General features: G+C 37.8%; 2 protein-coding genes across 3 annotated transcripts in view; one reads left to right on the top strand and one right to left on the bottom strand.

Annotated features, from left to right (window-relative positions):
- Window positions 1–4,913: 4,913 nt before the first annotated feature.
- On the top strand, window positions 4,914–7,252 carry LOC148066848 (sialidase-3-like). Its single transcript, XM_087807710.1, has 3 exons — window positions 4,914–5,012; window positions 5,622–5,847; window positions 5,913–7,252. The coding sequence occupies exons 2-3, from the start codon at window positions 5,629–5,631 to the stop codon at window positions 6,912–6,914; spliced, it is 1,221 nt and encodes a 406-aa protein (XP_087663836.1). The 5' UTR covers window positions 4,914–5,012; window positions 5,622–5,628; the 3' UTR covers window positions 6,915–7,252.
- A 3,624-nt stretch (window positions 7,253–10,876) lies between these two features.
- Window positions 10,877–21,524, bottom strand: part of LOC148066847 (voltage-gated potassium channel subunit beta-2) — a 37,683-nt gene continuing 27,035 nt past the window's right edge. For both annotated transcript variants that reach the window (XM_087807707.1, XM_087807706.1), the window contains exons 2-14: window positions 18,615–18,658; window positions 18,492–18,529; window positions 18,225–18,304; window positions 18,080–18,124; window positions 17,671–17,715; window positions 17,553–17,596; window positions 16,180–16,266; window positions 16,034–16,119; window positions 14,869–14,989; window positions 14,695–14,789; window positions 14,466–14,586; window positions 13,902–13,990; window positions 10,877–13,694 (exon numbers count right to left, since the gene is read on the bottom strand). In XM_087807707.1, coding sequence (XP_087663833.1) covers window positions 13,605–13,694; window positions 13,902–13,990; window positions 14,466–14,586; window positions 14,695–14,789; window positions 14,869–14,989; window positions 16,034–16,119; window positions 16,180–16,266; window positions 17,553–17,596; window positions 17,671–17,715; window positions 18,080–18,124; window positions 18,225–18,304; window positions 18,492–18,529; window positions 18,615–18,658 — 985 coding nt within the window. In that variant the 3' untranslated portion in view covers window positions 10,877–13,604. The remainder of the gene's footprint in view (window positions 13,695–13,901; window positions 13,991–14,465; window positions 14,587–14,694; window positions 14,790–14,868; window positions 14,990–16,033; window positions 16,120–16,179; window positions 16,267–17,552; window positions 17,597–17,670; window positions 17,716–18,079; window positions 18,125–18,224; window positions 18,305–18,491; window positions 18,530–18,614; window positions 18,659–21,524) is intronic.

The following is a 21,524-nucleotide window of genomic DNA, read 5'->3' as shown; positions in this document are numbered from 1 at the left end:
TGGAAAAGTTTTTAGTATCTTTGGTTTTAAACTGTTATAAGAACAAATTAAGTTTTAATTGTTGTTTTTTGGGCAAGTAAAGTGGGTATGAAACCTGCTCCAAATAATCAATGACACCTGTGGGACCAAGATCAACGTGATCATTCGATCTTTATTGTGGGCATGCGGTTCTTGGGACATTCAATGGTTTTGTTCTTGGATTCCTTGTGTGTTGTTAGTAACAAACAATGAAAGAGTTCCAGCAACTGATCATTGTCAGGCTCTGTTGTTTCAATCGTATTCTCCTCAATCGTCTAGTTATGTCTGTTCTGTGCAACATCAGACACGGAGCTTCTTGTTGTATGTTTCCACTAAAAGATGCTTCCTTTAATGACAATGATAGACAGTTCCATGTCAGATAGTCAGATAGAAAGTTACGTTGTTGTTTCAACATATTTGTCATTCCCCCAGATATGAACATGCGTAAGGGAGCTTCGGTTATGTTTGTACAGCCTTTCATTTCCTCGATCAGTTCGTCCAGCTTCTCATTGAGACATATAATCTGTGTCAAAGTTTGCCATTTCTGTAGTTATTTTCAGACAGTGATTCGAAGGTAGGCCGGTAGTATGTCATTACCATTATAATAATAATAATCACCATTTCTTTAAAAAAAAAAAAAAACAATGATTATTTTCATAATCATATTTATATTGATGATTTATTATATATAAGCCTGAAACATATAACTATATTTTGAACAAAAAGGCAGTAAAATCAACACTGGTAAAATAATGAATTATTATGGTTCACATCGTAATGTGAAAATGTGTAATGTAAAGTTAGAATACAAATGAAAAAGGGAAAGTAAAACTTGGAGTGGGAGAAAGTAGAAGTTATTGTATGTAGGTCATGATGTACGTGTTTTTTCAGCCACTTCTGTTTTTTATCAAACCCTTTCGATTTTGGCACTGAAAGGCATTTGGCCGTATTCAAGTTTGAGACCTGATCCTCTGTAAACAGATTTCTAATTGAAACCCAGCATCTGAACAGCTGTCTGGGTTCCTGATAAAATGTTGATGAAGATGGATCTATAACAGAACAATTAGAGAAGGAAAAAGCAGCATTTAAATTAGCCACTGACTACAGTCAGATGTTCGTTTCACTTTTTGAACACTGAATCCATCAGAACCATCATTGTCGTCCTGGCTTGTTGGTACTCAGGAGTCTCTGATAGGCACAGAATAACAGCCAGTGGAGGAGGAAAATAAACCTTCTTACATATTTTTAGAGTCAAATGTGAGTGTTTGTTATACAAGCTCACGCTACAGTACGATGATGTAAACACAGCAGACAGACCTGAGTAACAAAGAATCCTTCTCGGTTAACTGGTGAGAACTCAGCCACCATCTTGTATTTTTCTTTGGACTCTTTCTTTCAACTGCTTTCTGAAAAAGTTAGGCATTTTTACCCTTGTGTTGTCTCTGGGTCAAGGTGACCAGATGGCCAAAAACAAATCTAATGGTTTTATCCCTTGTGTTGTCTCTGGGTCATGGTGAACGACCTCCACCACTGCATATGTACAGTATTTCTGGAAGCCAGGGAGGTCGTTCACCTTGACCCAGAGGAACACAAGAGTTAAAAAATCCTATGTTTTTAGAACCCGGACAGTCACTCAAACAACTCCACTATACTCACCTGAGAATTCTCAACAGTGCTCAAAGAACTGTCATCTGTGTGGGAATAAAAAGGTGACTCACAAGAAATGTAGCATTTAAACTTATACTGTTTACCACTGTCTATGAAATTAAATATTGCTTCTCAATACAATGTGTAATAGTGCTAGTTTCACTTTTACATTTAAGTAAAACATTTCTTTGACTCAAATATACTTTTTTGCTTCTATAATATGATTTCTTTTTTCCTTTAAGCACTGTTTTATCTTTTATTTTTAATTATCTGGATGGATGAATACAGTTCTTTCTATCTACCTATATTTAATATTATAATTAAATTGCCTTTGAACAACTTTGAGACAAGATCTATGTGCAGAACTTCCATAGCATTTAATTTGGTACTAGTTGCTGTTTAATGAATTGGCAACTCATTTAATTTGTAACTGAGCCAATAAACGCCCGGACATCTTCCTTTCATTATGCTCATCATGTCATGATGTTGAATGGCGTCATTACCATTCCTCCGGATTTTCAAGAGGTTGGAGTGGATGTCAAGTTCTTGCAGCTTTGGGGAAAAAGCAGCTGCTAACCCGACTTATTCTGCCACAATGTAACGAAGCCAGAATTTATGTGATGCTGGACAGAAAAAAAAATCACTTCTGTTGCATCTAGCTGAAAGTAGAGGATTGAGAGTTAAATGTATTCGAAATAAAAGTTTTGGTGAACTATAATTCCAAGCATTTACCACCTACCATGGAATATTCACTTGACTAAGGTATTTCAATGACGTGGTTCCTCTTCAGGTTTAAGAAAGTCAGTCTGGAATTATTATTATCTTGTTATCGAATCATTCATTCCAATATGAGCTCTGGACTCGTGCCAGACTCCTGAAAACATGGCAAGTCAGATTGTTGTCGTCGAGCAATAGAACATCCAGAGCTGTGAAGGGAACTCTGTGTGATCTGGAAATACACTTTATAAGAAAGCAAATCTGTTGAGGCGTTTGGCATTATCACAAACGATGACGCAAACACACTGGCGCTCCACCGCTCATTTGTGGTGTGCGCCCCCTTCGGGTCAAAACATGTCATTGCGTTTTGACGTTTAGCTTCATGAATACGAAAATACTTTAACTGAATCAAAGAAAAATAGGACGATGTCGTAAAAAAAAAGAAGTATATCCCTGGCCATTATTTCCCCCATGTCAGTGAAGTCATATCCAACACCAGCCAATATTGTCCCTTAAATGTTCATTTTAATAATACAGGTTTATGTTATTTCATGTTTGAATCGCATACAAGTGGAAAAAGAAAATTGGATACATATGTTCACAAAACAGAATAAATCTGTTGCAGGAATGTTTTTGATAAGAATTACACAAGTTATGTTTAAAACAGATCTTGGCGATCATATTACTAAGACTTGTGGCCAGGGATCTAAGAAGGATCCATGAGTGCTCAATTTGAGGCAGACATGGCTGTATTCAATGTAAGATTTTACACCAAGTCCATTACCCAAAGGTTTGTCAAGCTAAAATGTTTGATGGTCTGTCTGATTTTTAAAATGGAAATCTTCTTTACCACTCTGGAGTGCACTGGATCAGGGACGTGTTGTATCAATTGAAACTTGTCTCTGAAATCTGGTACCGCCCAGACATTTGAGGCAATTTCATGCTGCATGCCAAAGAAACGTCATTTGAAACAATACCAGATTGATCTTTTTTTTTCTTTTTTTTTTCTTCTCTTTTATATTCACACAAGGTCATATTTATTTTTATTGAGTTTTTTTTAATGTGTTTTATTGTCCGTGTATGTGCAAGGGTATATAACTACAATTTATGAGGAATTGAACCACAGGGGAGGGGGGCAGGAAATGTTTTATTTCTGTTAATTATTCATGTCTATAGTGAAAATTTTATATTTAAAAAAAAGATGCATACATATGAATAAATATATATATAAATATTCAGTACTGTGCAAAAGTTTTAGGCAGGTGTGAAACAATGCTGTAAACTAAGATGCTTTCAAAAATATAAATAGTAATTGTTTATTTTCATCAATTTACAAAATGCAAAGTGAGCGAACCAAAGATAAATCTAAATCAAATAAATATTTATTGTAAGGTAGTTCTACTGCATCAGCAAGGTTTCTCCCAGACAAAGATTTCCAAGCAGACTGGGGTTTCAAGATGTGCTCTTCAACTCTTTTGAAGAACCACAAACAAACGGCCAACGTTGAGGTTCGTAGAATCAGTGCTCGGCCAAGGAAACTAAGTGCAGCAGATGAAAGATACATCAAGCTTATTTCCCTTTGAAATCAGAAGATGTCCACCCGTGCCATCACCTCAGAACTGACAGAAACCAGTGGGACCCAGATACACCATCTACTGTCCGGAGAAGTGTTTTTCCCTTGAGGTGTGAGGGTTCCCTCAACCCATGTTGTGGCATCTATAATATTCTTAAATATATGAGCAAGGGGGCTGCACCCGGCTGGGTGGCGAGTACATTAAGCTTTCTTAGAGAATTAACCAAGAGCGAAGCTCAGTTAGAGGGGTTTGTACCATTCATAGAACCTTATGCTATGATTAGATAACTCAGGGGTTTATGTTTGCTGCTTTTTGTTATAACTACACATAATTATTCATTAACTATTTTTGTATTATGTCATTATAAACAATCACATGAAATTGTTTTACAAAAAGATCAATTCAAATTGGAATAAAAACAAGTCTTAAAGCTAGAGATGTCTATAGTTGGTTAATAATAAACATAAAAACAATACATTTAGGTGCTTTAGTTGCATAGCATGCTATTAGCTAAGTGAATGGAAATTACCAGGCTGTAATATTTTCCATTTAGTGATGATTTAGTCAAACTTTTGATAACTATGTAAGATTTAAAAGACGCAAAATATGTGTTGGTATGCTTTATTACTCATTCCCCCATTTTAATCGCAACTCAAAACACATCTGTTTAAAACTTCTTATTCCATTTGATGCTATTCCTCTACCCTTTTCTGCTACTTTTTATTTATACATATTTTATTGTTGTGTTTTAAATGTTTTATGTAAGTAGCCTATGTACGGTGACCTTGAGTGCCAAGATTAAATAAAATGTATGATTATTATTATTATTATTAGTCGAGTTATAATATTACATCGCTATTCCCGATCCCTGTGAAACTGTTGCCTAGCAACGGGAGGACTGTGCAGTAATACCCCGGTCCACCAGAGGGTGCTCTTCACCCGCCCATTCTTCTTTCATGGCGCTAGAGCAGAGGAGGTGCTTGTTTTGGTTTGTCAAACAATGTTGTTGTTTCTGTCAAACCTCAAGTCTAACAACTTGGCGAGTGACGAGTGAAGGTAAGATTGTCTGTTTGTTACTCGCCTTTGGAGATGTTGTGTATAGATGACATATAATAATAATAATTTAAAAATTACATTTACAATTACAGTGTCAAGTGTAAAGATTTTACTGTTACAGTAACTGTCACGTAATTTGACCCATTCTAAAACCACATTCAAGTCTTATCAAGTTTATATTTAGCCATTCTATACTTTGTTGTAATGATCATAACTGTTGTTGCTTTTGTAAACTTTGCCAAACACGGAAACACAATACAAACAATGTAAGATTTTGGCGTCTCCGTAAATCATTACACAGCTCATACAATAATCTCCATGTTTTTCATTTCCTTGGTATAAGACGGCTGCTAGGTAACAGTAACCAGTTTGAACTGTATTTTTTAGGTAATAGTGTTTTTTAATATTGAACTAATGCATTAGTCTTACTGTCCAGTTGACCAAATTCTAAGGTATAAATCTACATTTTTAAATGTCATTAAAATGACATTAAAAACATTAAACATTAAAATGTCACCCTTGTAATTTTTTTGCAACTTGCCAGCCCTGTTATATTTGTAATTGTCTTCATGTTAACGAACAGAGTAATATAAATATCTTTCTTCACAGCTCAAACATGGAAAAGACACCATCAAAAACAGACCAGGAACCTGGCAAAACAGTTTTGTTTGCGAGGGAGTCAAGTGGGAGCACATTCAGAATCCCTGCTCTCATCTACCTGGAGCACTGTGAAACTTACCTGGCTTTTGCTGAGAAGAGAGTCTCATCCCTGGACAAGGATGCAAAGGTTCTGGTGATGAGGAGGTGCAAGCCGAAGGATGATTCAACCTGGCAGGTAGGCGTTTTACTCCCTTGAACAGCGTTGTGTACATGTTTAATGTTTGTTTTTCAATTGTCCAGTGGTCGCCTGTCCAGGAGTTGAGCACTGCATGTCTGCCAGGTCATCGCACCATGAATCCTTGCCCCGTCTATGAGAAAAACAGCAAAACACTGTTTCTGGTCTTCATCTGTGTCCTGGGGACCACCTCAGAACGCTGGCAGATTTGGACAGGTAAGAACAAGACGCGCCTCTGCTGCGTCAGCAGTAAAGACGACGGTCAAACCTGGAGTCCAGCGAGGGACCTGACAGAAAGTACTATTGGGTCTAAATTACGAAATTGGGCCACTTTTGGGGTGGGTCCGGGGCACGGGATTCAGCTGGAGAATGGACGATTGGTTGTGCCGGCCTACACTTATTACATTTCACACAGCTTCTGTGACATCCCTGTGCCTTATACCGTCCACCCGTACGCGCTGTCTGTGTACAGCGAGGACTTCGGTCGGACGTGGCAGGTAGGAAGTATGCTGGATCAGAAATCATGTGAATGTGAGATGGCGGAGATCATCGACGATAACGGGAAGACTCATCTCTACTGCAATGCTCGTCACACGGGGGGGCACAGATGCGAGGCTTTGAGTGAAAACAGCGGCGTTTCATTCAACAAACCTCACATGGCGCAGGAGCTGGTGGAGCCACGCTCTGGTTGTCAAGGCAGCGTCATCAGTTTCCCTGCACCCAGGGACGTTGATGATGAGACCGACTGCTCAGCAGATGGGATGGCAGTCTCCTCTCAAAAAACACAAACCTGGCTCCTCTTCCTGCACCCCACTAATAGTAGCAAAAGACTGGATATGGGTGTGTATTTGAACAGATCGCCGCTGCTCCCGTCAAGATGGGGCGAACCCACCATCATCCACAGAGGACCCAGCGGCTACTCTGACCTCGTCTACAGCAGAGATAAGAACCGCTTTTCATGTGTGATGGAGTGTGGCGTTGAAAGTGAACTAGAACAAATTGTCTTCACGTCTTTCACCCTCAGTGATGTCATGCCAACAGGAAGCAAACACAACAAAAAAGATTGATTATTTCTTAACATATTTTTATCAAGCTCTTTGTCACATAATCATTCTGATCCAATACATTTGTACATTTTTAGCTCATCCACACAGCCAGAGATCAATTTTAACTGTGTAAATATGTTTTTTTTTAATGTCAACATGTTCCATCTTTTTAATTCACACAAACATTATTAAAATTGCTACCACAATAAATTAGGTGTTAATCACAAATGTATCTTTAACAATTTATAAGACTAGATTTTTTTGTTTTGTTTTATGTTGTAGGATTGTGCAACCAATAAAATACTGTTTCATGAAACAGGAAAATTCAGTCTTGTTTTCATTTTCTTGGGATCAGTTGTTTAAGAAAATTTTATTGTTTAATTTTATTAAATTAAATTAAACCACCCATCCCAAAAAAAAAGAAAGATGGAAATAAGTTATTATGTTATATTTTATCCTACAACTTTTTACCATTTGATTGTATTGGTAAGTAAGCAGGATCAGATGAAGTATTCCCTGGATAAATATGTAAACTATAACTAACACAAAGTGTTAGACGTTGGTTCGGAGTCTGTTAATGTGTAGGACGACTGCAAGGTTACGAAAGCAACTAGTGTTCTTTATGTGGGTGTTTGTTTCTCCGACTCTTTTTGCAACACCTTATCTAACCTGCACACAAATGATGAGTCATGCTGTGAATCAGTCTTTGTGTTGACGACTTCAACACCATGAAATGCACGAGTTGTTTTTCTTCACTGAGAATTAACTATTAACAAATAATTGATCAGTGAATGTGAGCCTGTTGAACAATCTGTCGACATTTAAATATGAAGTATTTACTGTACAGCTCAAATTATTTTCCTTACAGCTTGGGATCAACATGAGATACAGTGTAGAGAAAGTTTGTAAACATATATCTCATTTTTTGATAGATTGTAATAAGAAACATGGTCCAGAGTGGCTTCTGAATATTGCAGATTGGCTTGTTACCAAAATAGCATCATATAGTCTTGAGACATTTAACATAAACCTTCGGCATCATTTACAAACACTGTGTGCACAACAAAGGTGTTGTAAATATGTTTCTCTTTCCCCACTGTCATGACCTTTTTTGATTATGTCCACATGATTGTTTTCTCATGTGATCATCAGACATGTTGCCTGAAGCATGTTTCTTTTAAGACGGCGTCACATGATGAATTTTTATGTATGAACAGAATTTTTTTTTATTCAACGTAACACCAATACAGGCCAAACCAAGTATTGAGTGCATGGAAATGAACAAACTTTTCAGAAGCATGACATTTCTGTTTAAAATATCCTTTTTTTCTTTGGTCTTATGTAATATTCTAATTTGATTAAATTTTTTCATGACATTCTGATTTTTTAATTTGTACCTGTTCAAGTGTGTATGTGCTTGTGGCTCGCGTGTCAAAGGTATTCAGCCAAACTCGACGTGCTCTGCTTAACCTGTTAAGCAAGTTTATTCACACAAACATAGTTCTTCAAATGAGGATTTAAAAAAATCTAAATGTTTGCAGTGTTGTTTCAACTGTGCCAACCTTTCTTACTTACTTCTTAGTTACTGTCACAATTCATTCTCTTTCAGATTTGTCAAAAATAATCAAATCTGCCTGTAAAGTTTTTGGTTTATTAAAAAAGAGTAAAAAGTAATTAAAATTCAAAATCAGAAAAGACAAAGAGTATGAATATAAATAAATATTAGCTGAAAAATTACAGCATGGCTGTGAAGGGAATAAGAGGAATAAAATGGGTGGATTAAACAAAACAAGTTTCATCCCACAGTCCAACAACCCACAGAGTTTTGCTGATATATGTCTGCAAGTGTAACGGTGTGTGAGTGCTTCTCCTTCTATACCTGCAGTATAGCTGGAACAGGCTTTATGGTAATATACCTCGAGACTAGAAGGGTAAAGATCAAAAACCAATTTGTGTAAAACTTTTAATGAGCGATAATAATAATAATATTTTTTTTTCCTTCTTTGACAAGATTTTGTCTTAGAATTCATTTTGCCTGGTCACTCATTTAAATGACACCAAGGTACAATATTTAAAACAAAAATAAATGTCCAGCTTTAAAAAGAACTACTAGAAAAGTGATTGATAAATCATTAGTCCATGCAGCAGCAGCGTCTGACTTGTCCCAGAGTTGTGAAAAAAAGTTTCTGCCAAAAGCCTGTAAATGTAAAACAGTCTTCATAATCTTTTATGTGATCTTGTTTTTTGCACTCCTATAGTTGCTTGGTCTTGATCTCCATTTTTTTTCCAGGTCCATCTTTAATGATGCTGATCAATGATGATGATGCTTTAATTATGTTTTGTTGAAAATAATAGTTTAGTTATAAGAGGAATTATTCATACAGGGTTTGGGTTCTTCTCCAAATGATTTCTGTTTTGTGTAATTGATGTCCAACCACTGCTGGCAATATTGGGCATTCATTAATTTTTAGGACTGCTAGGTCCCTAATCAATCTATATTTTTGTCTACAGTGGTGTAAAAGGTGTTTCCCCGTCCTAATGTCTGCTTCAGATCAGCAAAAACATTCAGATAAAAAGTGAACCAAGTTCTTTTCAGCTAGAGGTCATTAATAAAAGCCAAGCCTAGTTTCATTGAAACCAAAAAAGTCATTCAGCCAAACTCAACAGGGAAGTAGTTAATTCTTTCGACATAATCTGCTTAACCTAACAAGCAAGTTATTGTCTTGCCTTGTGCACACAAAAAAAGTACTTCACATGTGAATTTCACTAAATCAATTCATCGATTAATAGTGTTCAAATCAGCCATTTTTTGCTCTTTTAGATTTGGAAACATAATCCATCTGTATTAAAACTTGTTTTTTATTTATTAAGAAATGAGCCAGAAAGTCAAATCAGAAGAAGCTTTAGTGAGCATGGCGGGTGACCAAGGGGGCCCACAAGTGCTGCGCCTTCACCTCCAGGACCATTGGACACGATCCCCGAGCCGGACGACTCACATGAGTTCTCTGCTGTTACACATGTCCAAACTCTGGGAGAGAAATTCAACAACGCGCATTGAGAGCCTCAGGCCAATTTTGTGTGTGCCCTCGTATTACCAGTAGTTCCCTGGAGGTCCCCCCAGCTGGGGCTGTTTGGGCCACGAACCCCCTGGGTCCCTGGATGGTGAGAAACTTGTCCGGTAATAGCGCCATGATGACTCTACTCCACAAAACTCCGGTCTGACAATTGGAATTCAAATCCCAGAATCACAACCAGAACCTGAGCGCTGTACAACTGACGGGCCTGTTCTGACCTCCTTGGATGAAAGTGGTCCCTCAGATGGGCCGATGCCATCCTTCTTCACTTAGCAGATGGTGGTGGTGAAGAGACGAGGAAGGATCTCCAGTGGCTTGCGTGACGCCTGATCATCCTCCTGCTCTCTGCTCTGTCTTTGCTTGCCCACAGAAAGAGTGCTGGTTCGGTCTCATATTACCGCTGGTTGTCCTTCTCATCGCAGTCAGTTCTCGATGATGGAGGAGCAAGGCAGGCCGCACAAACCGAAACCACATAATTTGGGCCCGAACACACGAAGCAGGATGTGTGGTTATCCTCCCGTTCTAGTACACATGTTTATGCCACTTTGTTGATCATTTGTCTTTTCACACGAGTCTTTCATGTCACACTTTCAGCCGAAATGGGCTACACCCATCTGGTTGGTGAGTTCATGGTACCTTCTCAGAGGCGTGGCAGAGCCCTGACAATTGACCGAAGCTCTGTGAGAGGGCGGAGCACGATGATGTAGACTCATCTAAAAACTGCATCTTGTGTTTACTTGTGTTGTCTAATACTAATACTTGAATTTGATTCATGATCTAATTTACGTGTGAATAACATGCAAAGAAAAATCAGGATTCAGGAGGAAGGCAAGCACTTTTTACACCACTGTGTATCTATAAATATCTTTTTTTGTTTTTTATATAACTATAATAGTTGTTTGCAATCTGTATGCATGTAGACATTACTTTTATTTCAGGGAGAAATGTCTTTAAGTATGAAGCAGACATGAATCAACACTGAAACCTTGATTCTTTTAGAATAAAAAATAAACATTTGCACCAAATGCTTTTTTTTTTTTCATTTTCCAAAAAGCATGACTCACCCAATGTGCTTTTCCTTTTACCAGATAAATACATTCATCATGGGAGCATCTTCTTTTTTGGTTTCTTACTGTAGCAAGACAATAGAAAATAGAACGTATGCAGTTACATTTCAAGAGTTGATGGAATGATTGATGTACTTCGGAAGCTACAGAGAAGCCTTTTTTTTCTTATTTTTTTTTTACAGAGCTTAGCATGTCACAATAGGCTTTCTCTGCAGGAGTGTTTTAATGGAAGGAAACGGAACAAACCCCCCACTGGATGAGTTATTATCAAGTGTTACACAAGTTGAAAAAAACCCCAAGGATATAGAAGGAGGAAAGGAGAAATAAAATTGTCTCCAAAAGAGAGACTCCTCATGTGACTAGTTAATCTTCAACTGGTCACCTGAAAACAACTAGTTACTCCACAGTGTCTCAAGTCATTGTCTAATACCGTCTTTTATTATTTATCATCATTGCGTCCTTGTTTACACTTTTAGACAAAATAATCATATACAGTTTTAATGCAAAATGGCTGATTATTTTGGGTAAAAAATGGCTTGTGAGGGCACTGCAAATCTACATAAGCCATGAGAAGCCATGCCACATTTACGCCCTCCTTCGGGGCTTTTCTCTCTTAAAGGGACATGCGCACGTTTTACAAACAGTGGAGGCAGAGATGCTGCTGGGAAAGCAGCAGGGCTGGGATTTAAATCTTTTAGCCATTCATTTGCCTTTAAAAATACCCTAAATGCTTCTGAATCATCTCTCAAATGATTATTAAAGTGACTCCAGTCAGGTTATATCCTATACTTGATGTGTCAAATGATTACATCAGTTTTAAAGACAGAAATATCACCTTCACTTGGGATTAAAATGAAGAAACTGATGGTCAGCCTCCTCCACCTCAACTTATGTTGATGACAACATGTGCTATAACTCGGGGCTCCCCAACCTTTGAGCGGGGCACTGACCTTCATAAAAATAAAATAGTTTCCACTAGTTTCAAGGTTTCATTTTTCATCTTGATGTGTCAAGAGCCACAAGCTGATGTTACTTCACAGAAAATACTGTCACCAAAAACCAAAAGTACACGGACTGGGGTAAACCACTGTTCTACATGTCCTCGTTTATCAAAATGTGTTGCCTTTCCCCAGTATCTCTACCTCATGTCTCCCAATCAAACCCCCCTTACTTTGTCTTCTCCAGATGTGGTGTCTCTCGGATTCTCTCATCTAAACTTCTACTTTCTACTCTTAGCAACTCTCCCACTAAGTCTTCCACGCTCCCACTCTCTCTCTTCTTCACCTCTGAATGATGAATCTGTGTAAGTGATCTAGATTTGTTTGTGCTAATACTTTTCCTCGGATTATCACTCATATAATTTGGCACATCTGGGGTTTTAATAATAGAAAAAAACATTGCAATAAATATTTACAAATCACGTTTGTGTTAAAATATTTTTCTCTTCTTAACCTAAAGATTTGTCAATACTTTTTTAATCCCAAGTCAAAGCACTTAAATGGTCCTCAGATGCCTTTTTCCTTCAAGATTATAAATTATACCAAAGAAATCTTTTTTCTTATTCATCAAATAAAAGGTAAAGGACAAAAATCTTTCTTTCCATAAGCGAAAAAAATCGTATGTTCTTCACTCAAGACTGAATTTACGCTTGTTTAATTCTTGCAATGTCTCAATAAGAAGTCCTTTGTTCCCAACCCTGTAAAGCCGCGAGCTTGGCAGACCGGTCACATGCACGATGGGAATGTTTGTCGAGACATTGAGCACTAACCTGCCCGGCTACTAAACATGGTGCAGGATCACAGGCAGCTGCGGAAGTATGAGACTCACTCATACTCGAGTCCCTCTAAAGCACTGCTTAAGCTGTAGAGATGTGTTTTACAACACAGAAGAATTTTTTGTTTCAATAATTCATCTTTAACTTTAACAAGTGGCAATTTTACGAACCTGTGTCTGAACCTTCCACTCTTCCTGTTCCTCCTTAAGAAGAAGGTCAAATGTGTTTTGTCCTTATTGAGGCGGTTTCGTGGTTCTTTTTTGGATCATGTATACATATATATATATATATTAAAGACTTAAATTTTGTTGTTCTGGCATTTGTTGTGTTCACTTAAAGTTCTTGGCAATTGCTGGGTTACACTTTGTTCTTGTTTATAGTATATTGTTAAACAGGCCGTCCTGGTTTTTTAGCAGGTTAAGTTTTAACTGTATTTTCTTTATGTTTTCAAAATGCTGGTAAAAATGTAAACACTTAATTCAAAGCATGACCAGTGTTAGCTCACACTAGAGCAAGAAAGTTAATATTTTAGGACTAGCAGATCGTCGGTCGATGGTATCTGGACCATAAAAGATGGATCAGTGCATTCCATCTGTAAACACTTCAACCGTGTTTTGTTTGTATATTTTAGTTTGTATATCTTGTTATATGCCGGAACGTATTGCACATATTGGAAGCATAATGTTACTGAGGACATGCAAGTATACAGCAGAGGAAAGAAAATGTCTTTTCCTCCAAATGTCATTGTCTTCTTTGTACCAATTTTGGAAATGTCAACATCCTTATTTCAAAGTCTTCAAGCCCGGGATTCTTTCTTTGAGTGTGGCTTATTTCCCAGGAGGGCGTCAATCTCGGCGATGGTTTGTGGGGTCATTTGGGATAAAATCTGTAAAGAAATAAAGAGAATGTGATTTACTGTGGCAACTTTTATCTTCACAGAGAACTGGAGACTCTTGTTGAGGTTTTTACCAACTTGACATATTTGAGTTAGCTCAAGTATCTTAAATATTAGGATTCCTCAGACACCTGGCAGCTGCTTCTGATCTTTCTGGCTTCCTTTACTAGTCATTGTCTTCATGAAAGTTCTACTTACCCGTAGGGCACCTAGGTTTTCCAGTAGCTGTTCCGCACTTGAGACACCGAGAAGAACGGAGCTAACCCCCTCACTGCGCAGACACCAGGCTGAAAAATATATGCAATTACTGCACTACCTTTTTAGCAATCACTTATTATAAATATCATACATATTTTTCATGCTTAATTATGCTCTTTTTATTATCAACTGAAATTAATAGAATTGCATTCTATTACCTTTTGACAAGAAGGGAATGTGGAAATAACTCATGTCTCATTAAAATTCCTAACTCTCTTCAGGGAGATCAATAAAGCACTTTCTTACTCGCTCCTACAACGTGTGTTGTGTGAGCAAGTTCAAGACCAGGTTAAACTACTGCACCTTTATGCTCATTGATATCAATTTTATTTTAAATACTAATAAAAAAAACTATGCATTGCAAGAATATTAAGATAACAATGTACAATATTGGTGCTCCCTTGAGTGCATTTCCAGTAATTATTACTTTACCACTGTCACACTCAAAATTAAAAAAATATTAAAAATAATTCATAATTGAATGTATATGTTTGTCAAACTCACCGATGGCTAGCTGAGCAGCGGTGCAGCCCAGTCTGTCTGCCAACAGATGGAGCTCCTTGATCTTGGCCAGCTGCCTGCGTCCCTCCTCACTGTTCACTCGCTCCTTCAGCCACTGGTACCCCTTCAGAAAAGTTACCCAAACAAATGAGAGAACATCACGGATTTTTCTACTGATTGCACCTGTGATTGGCTAGTCAGACCCCCAAGATCTTTTCAAATCAAAACCGACCTTCATGGCGGCTCTGGAGCACTCGGGTATGCCGTCGCTGTACTTTCCAGTGATTAATCCACAAGCCAGGGGAGACCAGGTCATGGCTCCGACGCCTGAAGGAAAGCAATCCTTTCTTCAATGGCTTTAAGCGGATTCAATGATATTTTATTAAGAGAAGGGACACAGTCTTACCTATTTTGTGGTAAAGCTCAGGAAGCTGCACCTCCACTTTATCCCTCTGGAAGTAGTGATACTCGGCCTGCTCGCATACGGGAGGGATCAGGTTGAACTGGCGGGCGACTGAGTATGCTTCCTGTTCACAAAGAAATCTGTCAATAACCATCAGAACTACAACAACGTAACTGATTGATAAGTGCTGTTGATTCAAACCAGACGTTTTTTCGCCTGACCAAATTAATACGTTATATAAACCAGGGGTCCCCAAACTTCTTCCTGTAATGTTCCCTTCTCTAAAGGGGGCCAGGGTCAGTTTGTAACAGAACAAGTGTGACAACTGCATCGTGCCTAAACTAAAAATATATTGTTTTCAAGAAAGCCAAATTTAACCAAATAAGTCTCTCTGGGTTCTTCAAAGTGAACAAAGTCAGGAAATAATCTTCTCAAAGAGCAAAAAAAAGTTGGTAGATGTAGAATATACTGTATATATAAAAATACAGTGTGGATTTTTATCTAGCTACCCTAAAAAAAAATGAACCCCCTAAAAATAGGTTGTCGTATTTTTTTGTCCCACTCTATATATGAAAATCAAATCAAAATGCGTCTCTGGTATTGGTATTGCGAGCTGTAACCTTTTTAAGTTCTGACTACGTAAAGATAAGATAGGAAGCATTACTACCATGGTCAACAAAATAAAGAGCAAAACAGACACAAACTATAACCAACACAAACAATAAAAACATGAATTAACTTCGTATTAGAATATTTTTCTGTGAACAAAAATGGCATCTGTTATACACATATACTGATACTAATAACTAAATAAATAACCTCAAACAGAATATAAACGTTTTAATTTATTAGAGGTGTCTTTTTAATGATTTTTGTTTTATTTACAAAATAATCCATTTGTCTGCCATATTTGAAAAGAGACTCACATAGTAGACTTGATCACTGGGATTATGCAGCATATTTAGACTACTTTGTTTTCTGTGTCACTAAATAGGTGTTTAGGTCAAACAGTTATTCAGCTAATGCACTGCATTATGACTCACATAGTAATGACAGAGTCCACATCATGGAGAAACCCTCTGTCACTACTCATCATTAAAATGATAAAAACATGGGAAATACCACTTTGACATGTGAAAAGTGAATATTTATCACTATATTTACTCACCATGATTTCCATGGCGCTCCAGCGTGAAGTCCCCCAGTACATCGCCATTCCCTGGTTTATTACAAACGTCATGGCCCGGACGATCTCTGCAGGAAACAGTTTAAAGTTCACATGCACACATCGTCAGGTGTACCTAGCTTACTAACCTTCCATCGGACTGTTGACGTCATTTCTGTTGGCGAATATGATGTCAACATATTCAAGCTGGAGTCTTGATAGAGATCCTCGTAAACCTTCGAAGACAAACTCATTTCAATTGCAAACTTTTAAACAATTTCAAACAGTTCGCAAAAATGTCATTATGCTGTCAAAAACTCTTTAATCCTTGTGTAGGCCCCCAAAACAAATGTGTTTCATGTATCCCTTGTGTTGGCTCAGGGTCAAGGTGAACAACCTCCACCACTGCATACGTTTCCTGGTCTCCGGCTCACCTTGACCCGGGGACAACACAAGGGTTAAGATTTTGAAAGAAGAAAAATATTTCAACCCGGAAAAACTTGAAAAAGGTTTTAAAGTTATGAAGTGGCTAAAGACCCTTTCTTTAGAGTTTGATGAATGTTAGAGGGTTAGAGATGACATCGACACTGGCAGTGGTTAGTTTGCTGCTTCTTGGTGATGATTTTTTAATCATAATGGTGTAACTAAAGTTGTTGATGGTTTAGCCAACACTACTATAAGGTAGAACAACAAGTCCCAGCAAATCAGTAGAGCCACAGTGGTGAGGAAAAACTGCCTTCTAACAGCAGGTTGACATTCATTGATGATTGGTTTATGGAGGAGCTGTGATCGTGTGATTGGATGAGGAGGGTGTAGCTGATTACACCCTGCTTACTTCATTTGTTTATAAAATCTTAAAGCCATATTTAAAATAAGTAAAGTATAAGGTATACCCTTATTTTTGCTATAATTAATATGAATATTTATAAGAAAATGATATATTACTTGTCAACACTCTACATAGTCTGTTCAAAGAGGCTCATTTCCACTGGTAAGGATGAGGTAATAAGGTGCAACATATTACATTCTTTTCTGCTGTGTCACTGCTCTTTCCATTTGCTCCCTACACTCCCCCCCAATTCGAGCTTACTCATCCGTCTTCTACTGCATCATCATCCGAGCAGAACATATAAACAAGAGTACAACACGTCTTTGGTGTGCACATCTGTCGGCGAACACATCTGTTTGCAATAACAACATCCATAAACTCACTGAGGTCGAGTCCTCTGTGATACAGAACTTACATGAAAAGATTAGTTCAATTAACATCCAAATATCATCTGATATAATCATTCCCTTCATTTCCTAAATGATCACATTTGCTTTACGATTTAATTGAGAATGTAGATATACTGTTAGAGACACATAAAACAATCTTTCCTCCACACAATTATTTATATTTTCATTTCCTAGATTTGAATCTTCCAAGGCCTTGGCATCAACATACTGTACACTTGAGCTAACCATCTCAGTGGGAACCTGTGAGTGATTGTGTATACTGTATATTAAAATGATACTCCACCTTCAATGATGTGTTTTCTCGACAGCCCTCGCTCTGTCTCTGCTCTGCAAGCGATACAGATTTCAAGTTAGTCGTGAAATTAAATGTCATTTACAGTTATTTAGAAATTTGTCCTTACTGGCCGCCCCAGTAGATCTTTGTGGTGATGACAAAACTTGAACGCCTGACAAAGACACACAGGAAATGACTGTTAGGATAACTTAACAGTTTTGTTTTGAACCATTTTTTATTATAGATGAAAGTGTATTTTCTACATCATTTCCTGCAAACAGTTTTTAAATAAATGTTCTCTTGCTCATAGGTGTGTGTACTGAACCCTGTTCTTGGTTACATTTTGTGTGACAGTTGTGTGAGTTTTATTATTATAGTGCGGGTGGTTTATTGTCGGACAGTCATGTGACCAGGATGACTACGAGTCCAGAAAAAAATAGGTCGCATTCAGTGATTTCAGGGTTGCTATTAGTGGTGTGTTGAATCAGATGGGTTGATTTTGCGCTTTCAGACATATACAGTATGTGTTTTTTTACCTCCATCCTTTCTTCTTGACGATGTTTCCCAGAGTGATTTCAGCTCTGCAGATACACACAGAATGTGCATGAGTGTTTGTTCAGCAATAAAAGGAAGTGTCATGTAAAAAAGACAGGAAACATTGACAGGGATCATGTGACTGACCTCCCAGAAGCGTAAACCTCTGCTGTGTCAAAGAGGTTTACTCCATTTTCATAGGCTATGGTCATCAGATTCTCAGCCATCTAAACACACAACCAGATGTAAAGAAATGGTGAACCAGCTGCCTCGTTGAACATGAGTGTGTAATAATACATTAGGCTTGAAGTGACTTGAGTTAAAAGGGTGAGTGTAATAAAGTTGTGTATATTATCTTTTATTCATTTGAGAGATGCTGGAAAAGTGTTTGAACCATTGTTGAATCGATCTCACCTCATCAGAGATCTGTGATCCAAATGTCACCCAGGTGCCTGAAGAGGAACACAGAAGGCTTTTGTGTTTTTTTAAAGAAGAAAAAATATGGAGGAATCTTTCTTTGCCTCCAAGCCAACTCACCTAACCCGAGGCAGGAAACACGTAGGCCTGACTTTCCGAGGTTCCTGGAAGATGAGAGGGAGAGAATAGAAAATCAGTGAAGCTTCAAATAAATGTGTGCATTATGTGGGTGCTGTACATTATTGCTGATGCTTGCAAGAAATGGTAACTAAAAACAATCCAAGTTTACCAGAAACTGACTTCTAGTTACACATACTACAACAACTATTAACTCACTCACAAGAAGGTGGTCTCTGGTACTGCCTTGTTGTTATTTTTATCACAAAACTAGAATTGAATATGTGGTACATCTGCACATGGTCTCTTCCTCATCTTTATTTTCTACGTATGTAACTAGACTTGACATATTATTTTTCCAACACATTTTACTCATGGAAAGTGTGATTGTAACATCAGCAGGTTCATTGTGGTATATAGTTTGTCAATGGAATACAAGCTTATTGCAGCTTTGTCTATCAATAATTGAAAAGTGATGGGAGTATTTGTGCCATTTTCCAATTGTTTAAATAGACCAAGTATATTTTTGTGAAAGGTTTTTTCTTTCATGACAATAAAGAAATAAATATTTTTATATATGTGACAACTGGAGGTTTCTTGAGCAAGATTTTGTTTTTTTCAAGGTTTTTCAGAAAAAACAAAACCCTGCAAGTGAATTTTTTTTTTAATTGTTGTATTCGCAACGTAGAGCTTTGAGGCGGGTTTTAATAATCTTCTTTGGTAGACACAAAAAATAGAAATAAAGATAAGATAAATATTCTTGAACCAGTCAACATTATATAATCATTTTAAATGACCCATGTCACGGGCCATGTATTTCGTGTATACAGGAACCATGGGTTGAAAATCAGCAGCAGATTTTCCTGAATGTCGTTTAGACTGGCATATCATATTAAAATAGTTTCTGTCAATGGCAAATCAAAAGTTTAAATCCCATCATTTAAATCAAAGTGGTCTCAAAGTCTATTTTGTTTGTGAAGATAGAGACAACTATTGATAATCCACAAAGTAGAGATCATGTTATTTGTATTTATTGATTGATGTATAATGTGACAATAGCAACATTTTCTATTAGGAATATGTGATTTAATATATATTAGACTAGGAATATTCTCATAACACATACAGAAGAAACACTGGGTCTCATTCATGAAGAGGGAGCAGAACGTATGTGTAAAACGTGAACAGCGGGAAATTCATATAATTTCCTCATTTATGATTATGAAAGTAGCTGTGAGCTTGTGTAAGATGCTTACAAAATGTAGATTTTGTGTAAATTCCAGGGCGTCCTATGGCACAGCTGCAGAGTAAAAAAAGATTTCCCATAGCTGAACCAATTCCTGTGTAGAATTATTCTGAAAATTGACCTTTCAGCTTTATTATGTTAATTAACAGTTGACTGCTCAAGCTCGGGTTAGCAAAGAAGCTTGGGGTGGCAACGCTTCGGCTTGAAATCATGCAGAAAATGCCTCCAGTCTTCAAGCGAAAGCCCCCAAATGTTCCATCAGCTGACGAGGATGCCATTACCGAACATGTCACAACTGATTATTTCGGACAGCTGATTCATGAAGGGCAGAGCTGAGAGAAGCTTTTCTGACCGAGTCGCACATAAGGCTCATGTGAGCGTAGAAGCATGTGTGCTCGCCTCCATTCTAATTATCTGGCGAGGCAGCTGGAGAGGCGACACAACTTCGGCGCAACTCGCTGCCTGTCGTCTTGTCAGCCCCTGTGCCGCTCCCCTCGCTCATGTCCACCACAGACATCCAAATGCAGAAAGACAGACTGTCAGAGCATTTAGACTCAGTTCAACTTGTCCTGCTCTTGTTTTCTGCTGTTCTATTTTTAGCGTCTGACCTTATGCTATTTATAGAACCTTTCATACGAACATATTACTGTGCCACTGCATTTTAAAATATGTGTGAGTGGGTGTTAATGTTACACACTTGGAATTACACACAGTTGTCTTTAATTTGGTTCCTGGCTGCTTTACAACACACACGTGTGTAAATGGTGTTTTTTATATATATGTATACACACACACACACATATATAATATATATAGCTGTGCTGTGTTTGGGTTTGTTCGTGCATAGGTGTGTCTGAGTGTAAATATATTATGCAACCGTTTCTATGAGTAAAACCCAGTAAAGGATTTTGTTTAACATTCCAGTCAGAGACACTGTGGCGGGCACTTAGCACAAAGGACCTTGTCCAAGGGTCCGACATTACTTCTCGCATAATGCAACATACTGAACAATAACAATCAATGAAAACTGTTTTTTTTCCCCTCAACCCAACAGGGCTACAGGATGTGAGGAAAGTTGGGGGACATGATAGGGGATCACAGGAACATCTAGACTGACTGTGGACAATTTAAGAATAGCCTGGGAGGACAAAAAATGCTGAACCCTCGTCTTTGTCCAAATCAACCCCATTTAGGGCATTCAGACCAGAAATTATAAACTCTATTTAAAAATGTTATATTTGCACAGACACAGTTGGTTCTCCTCTCTTGGCCAAGTCGAGTGAGAGCATCCTTATACTACTTGGCTACTTCTACAATTTCTGTTAGGAAGGACACATTTTAATGTGAAAATGACTGGAACATAAAGTACTGCTACCGAAATCACAGAGACCCACGTGCAAGCAAAACCATCGAGACAACTTCCGGTGTAAAGACAATTATTTATTGTTAACAAAAACAAAGAAGTCAGGAACACGAGGAGGGGGCACTAAGGAAGCTAAAGCGAATAACTACAACTAGGCTAATACAGAACACTAAAAGAACTAAACAACAAGAGCATTCAACAAGAACAAAAGCAAATTAGGACTGAGCAACTGAGGGACTTAACTTGGAGAGCAGAGGGAAAGAGCAGGAGAGCGGAGTCTCGGAGCAGGGTGCATGGAGTCTTG

The sequence above is a fragment of the Callionymus lyra genome, chromosome 14 (genome assembly GCF_982586985.1).
Source record: "Callionymus lyra chromosome 14, fCalLyr1.hap1.1, whole genome shotgun sequence".
Taxonomy (NCBI): Eukaryota; Metazoa; Chordata; class Actinopteri; order Syngnathiformes; family Callionymidae; genus Callionymus; species Callionymus lyra.
This window is presented reverse-complemented; position numbering and strand designations above follow the sequence as displayed.

Bases quoted from the DNA above. Each gene is read 5' to 3' on its own strand.
- LOC148066848 (XM_087807710.1), top strand. From the start codon at position 5,629: ATGGAAAAGACACCATCAAAAACAGACCAGGAACCTGGCAAAACAGTT. The intron at 5,848-5,912 runs GTAGGCGTTTTA...TCAATTGTCCAG, and splicing joins AGGATGATTCAACCTGGCAG to TGGTCGCCTGTCCAGGAGTT.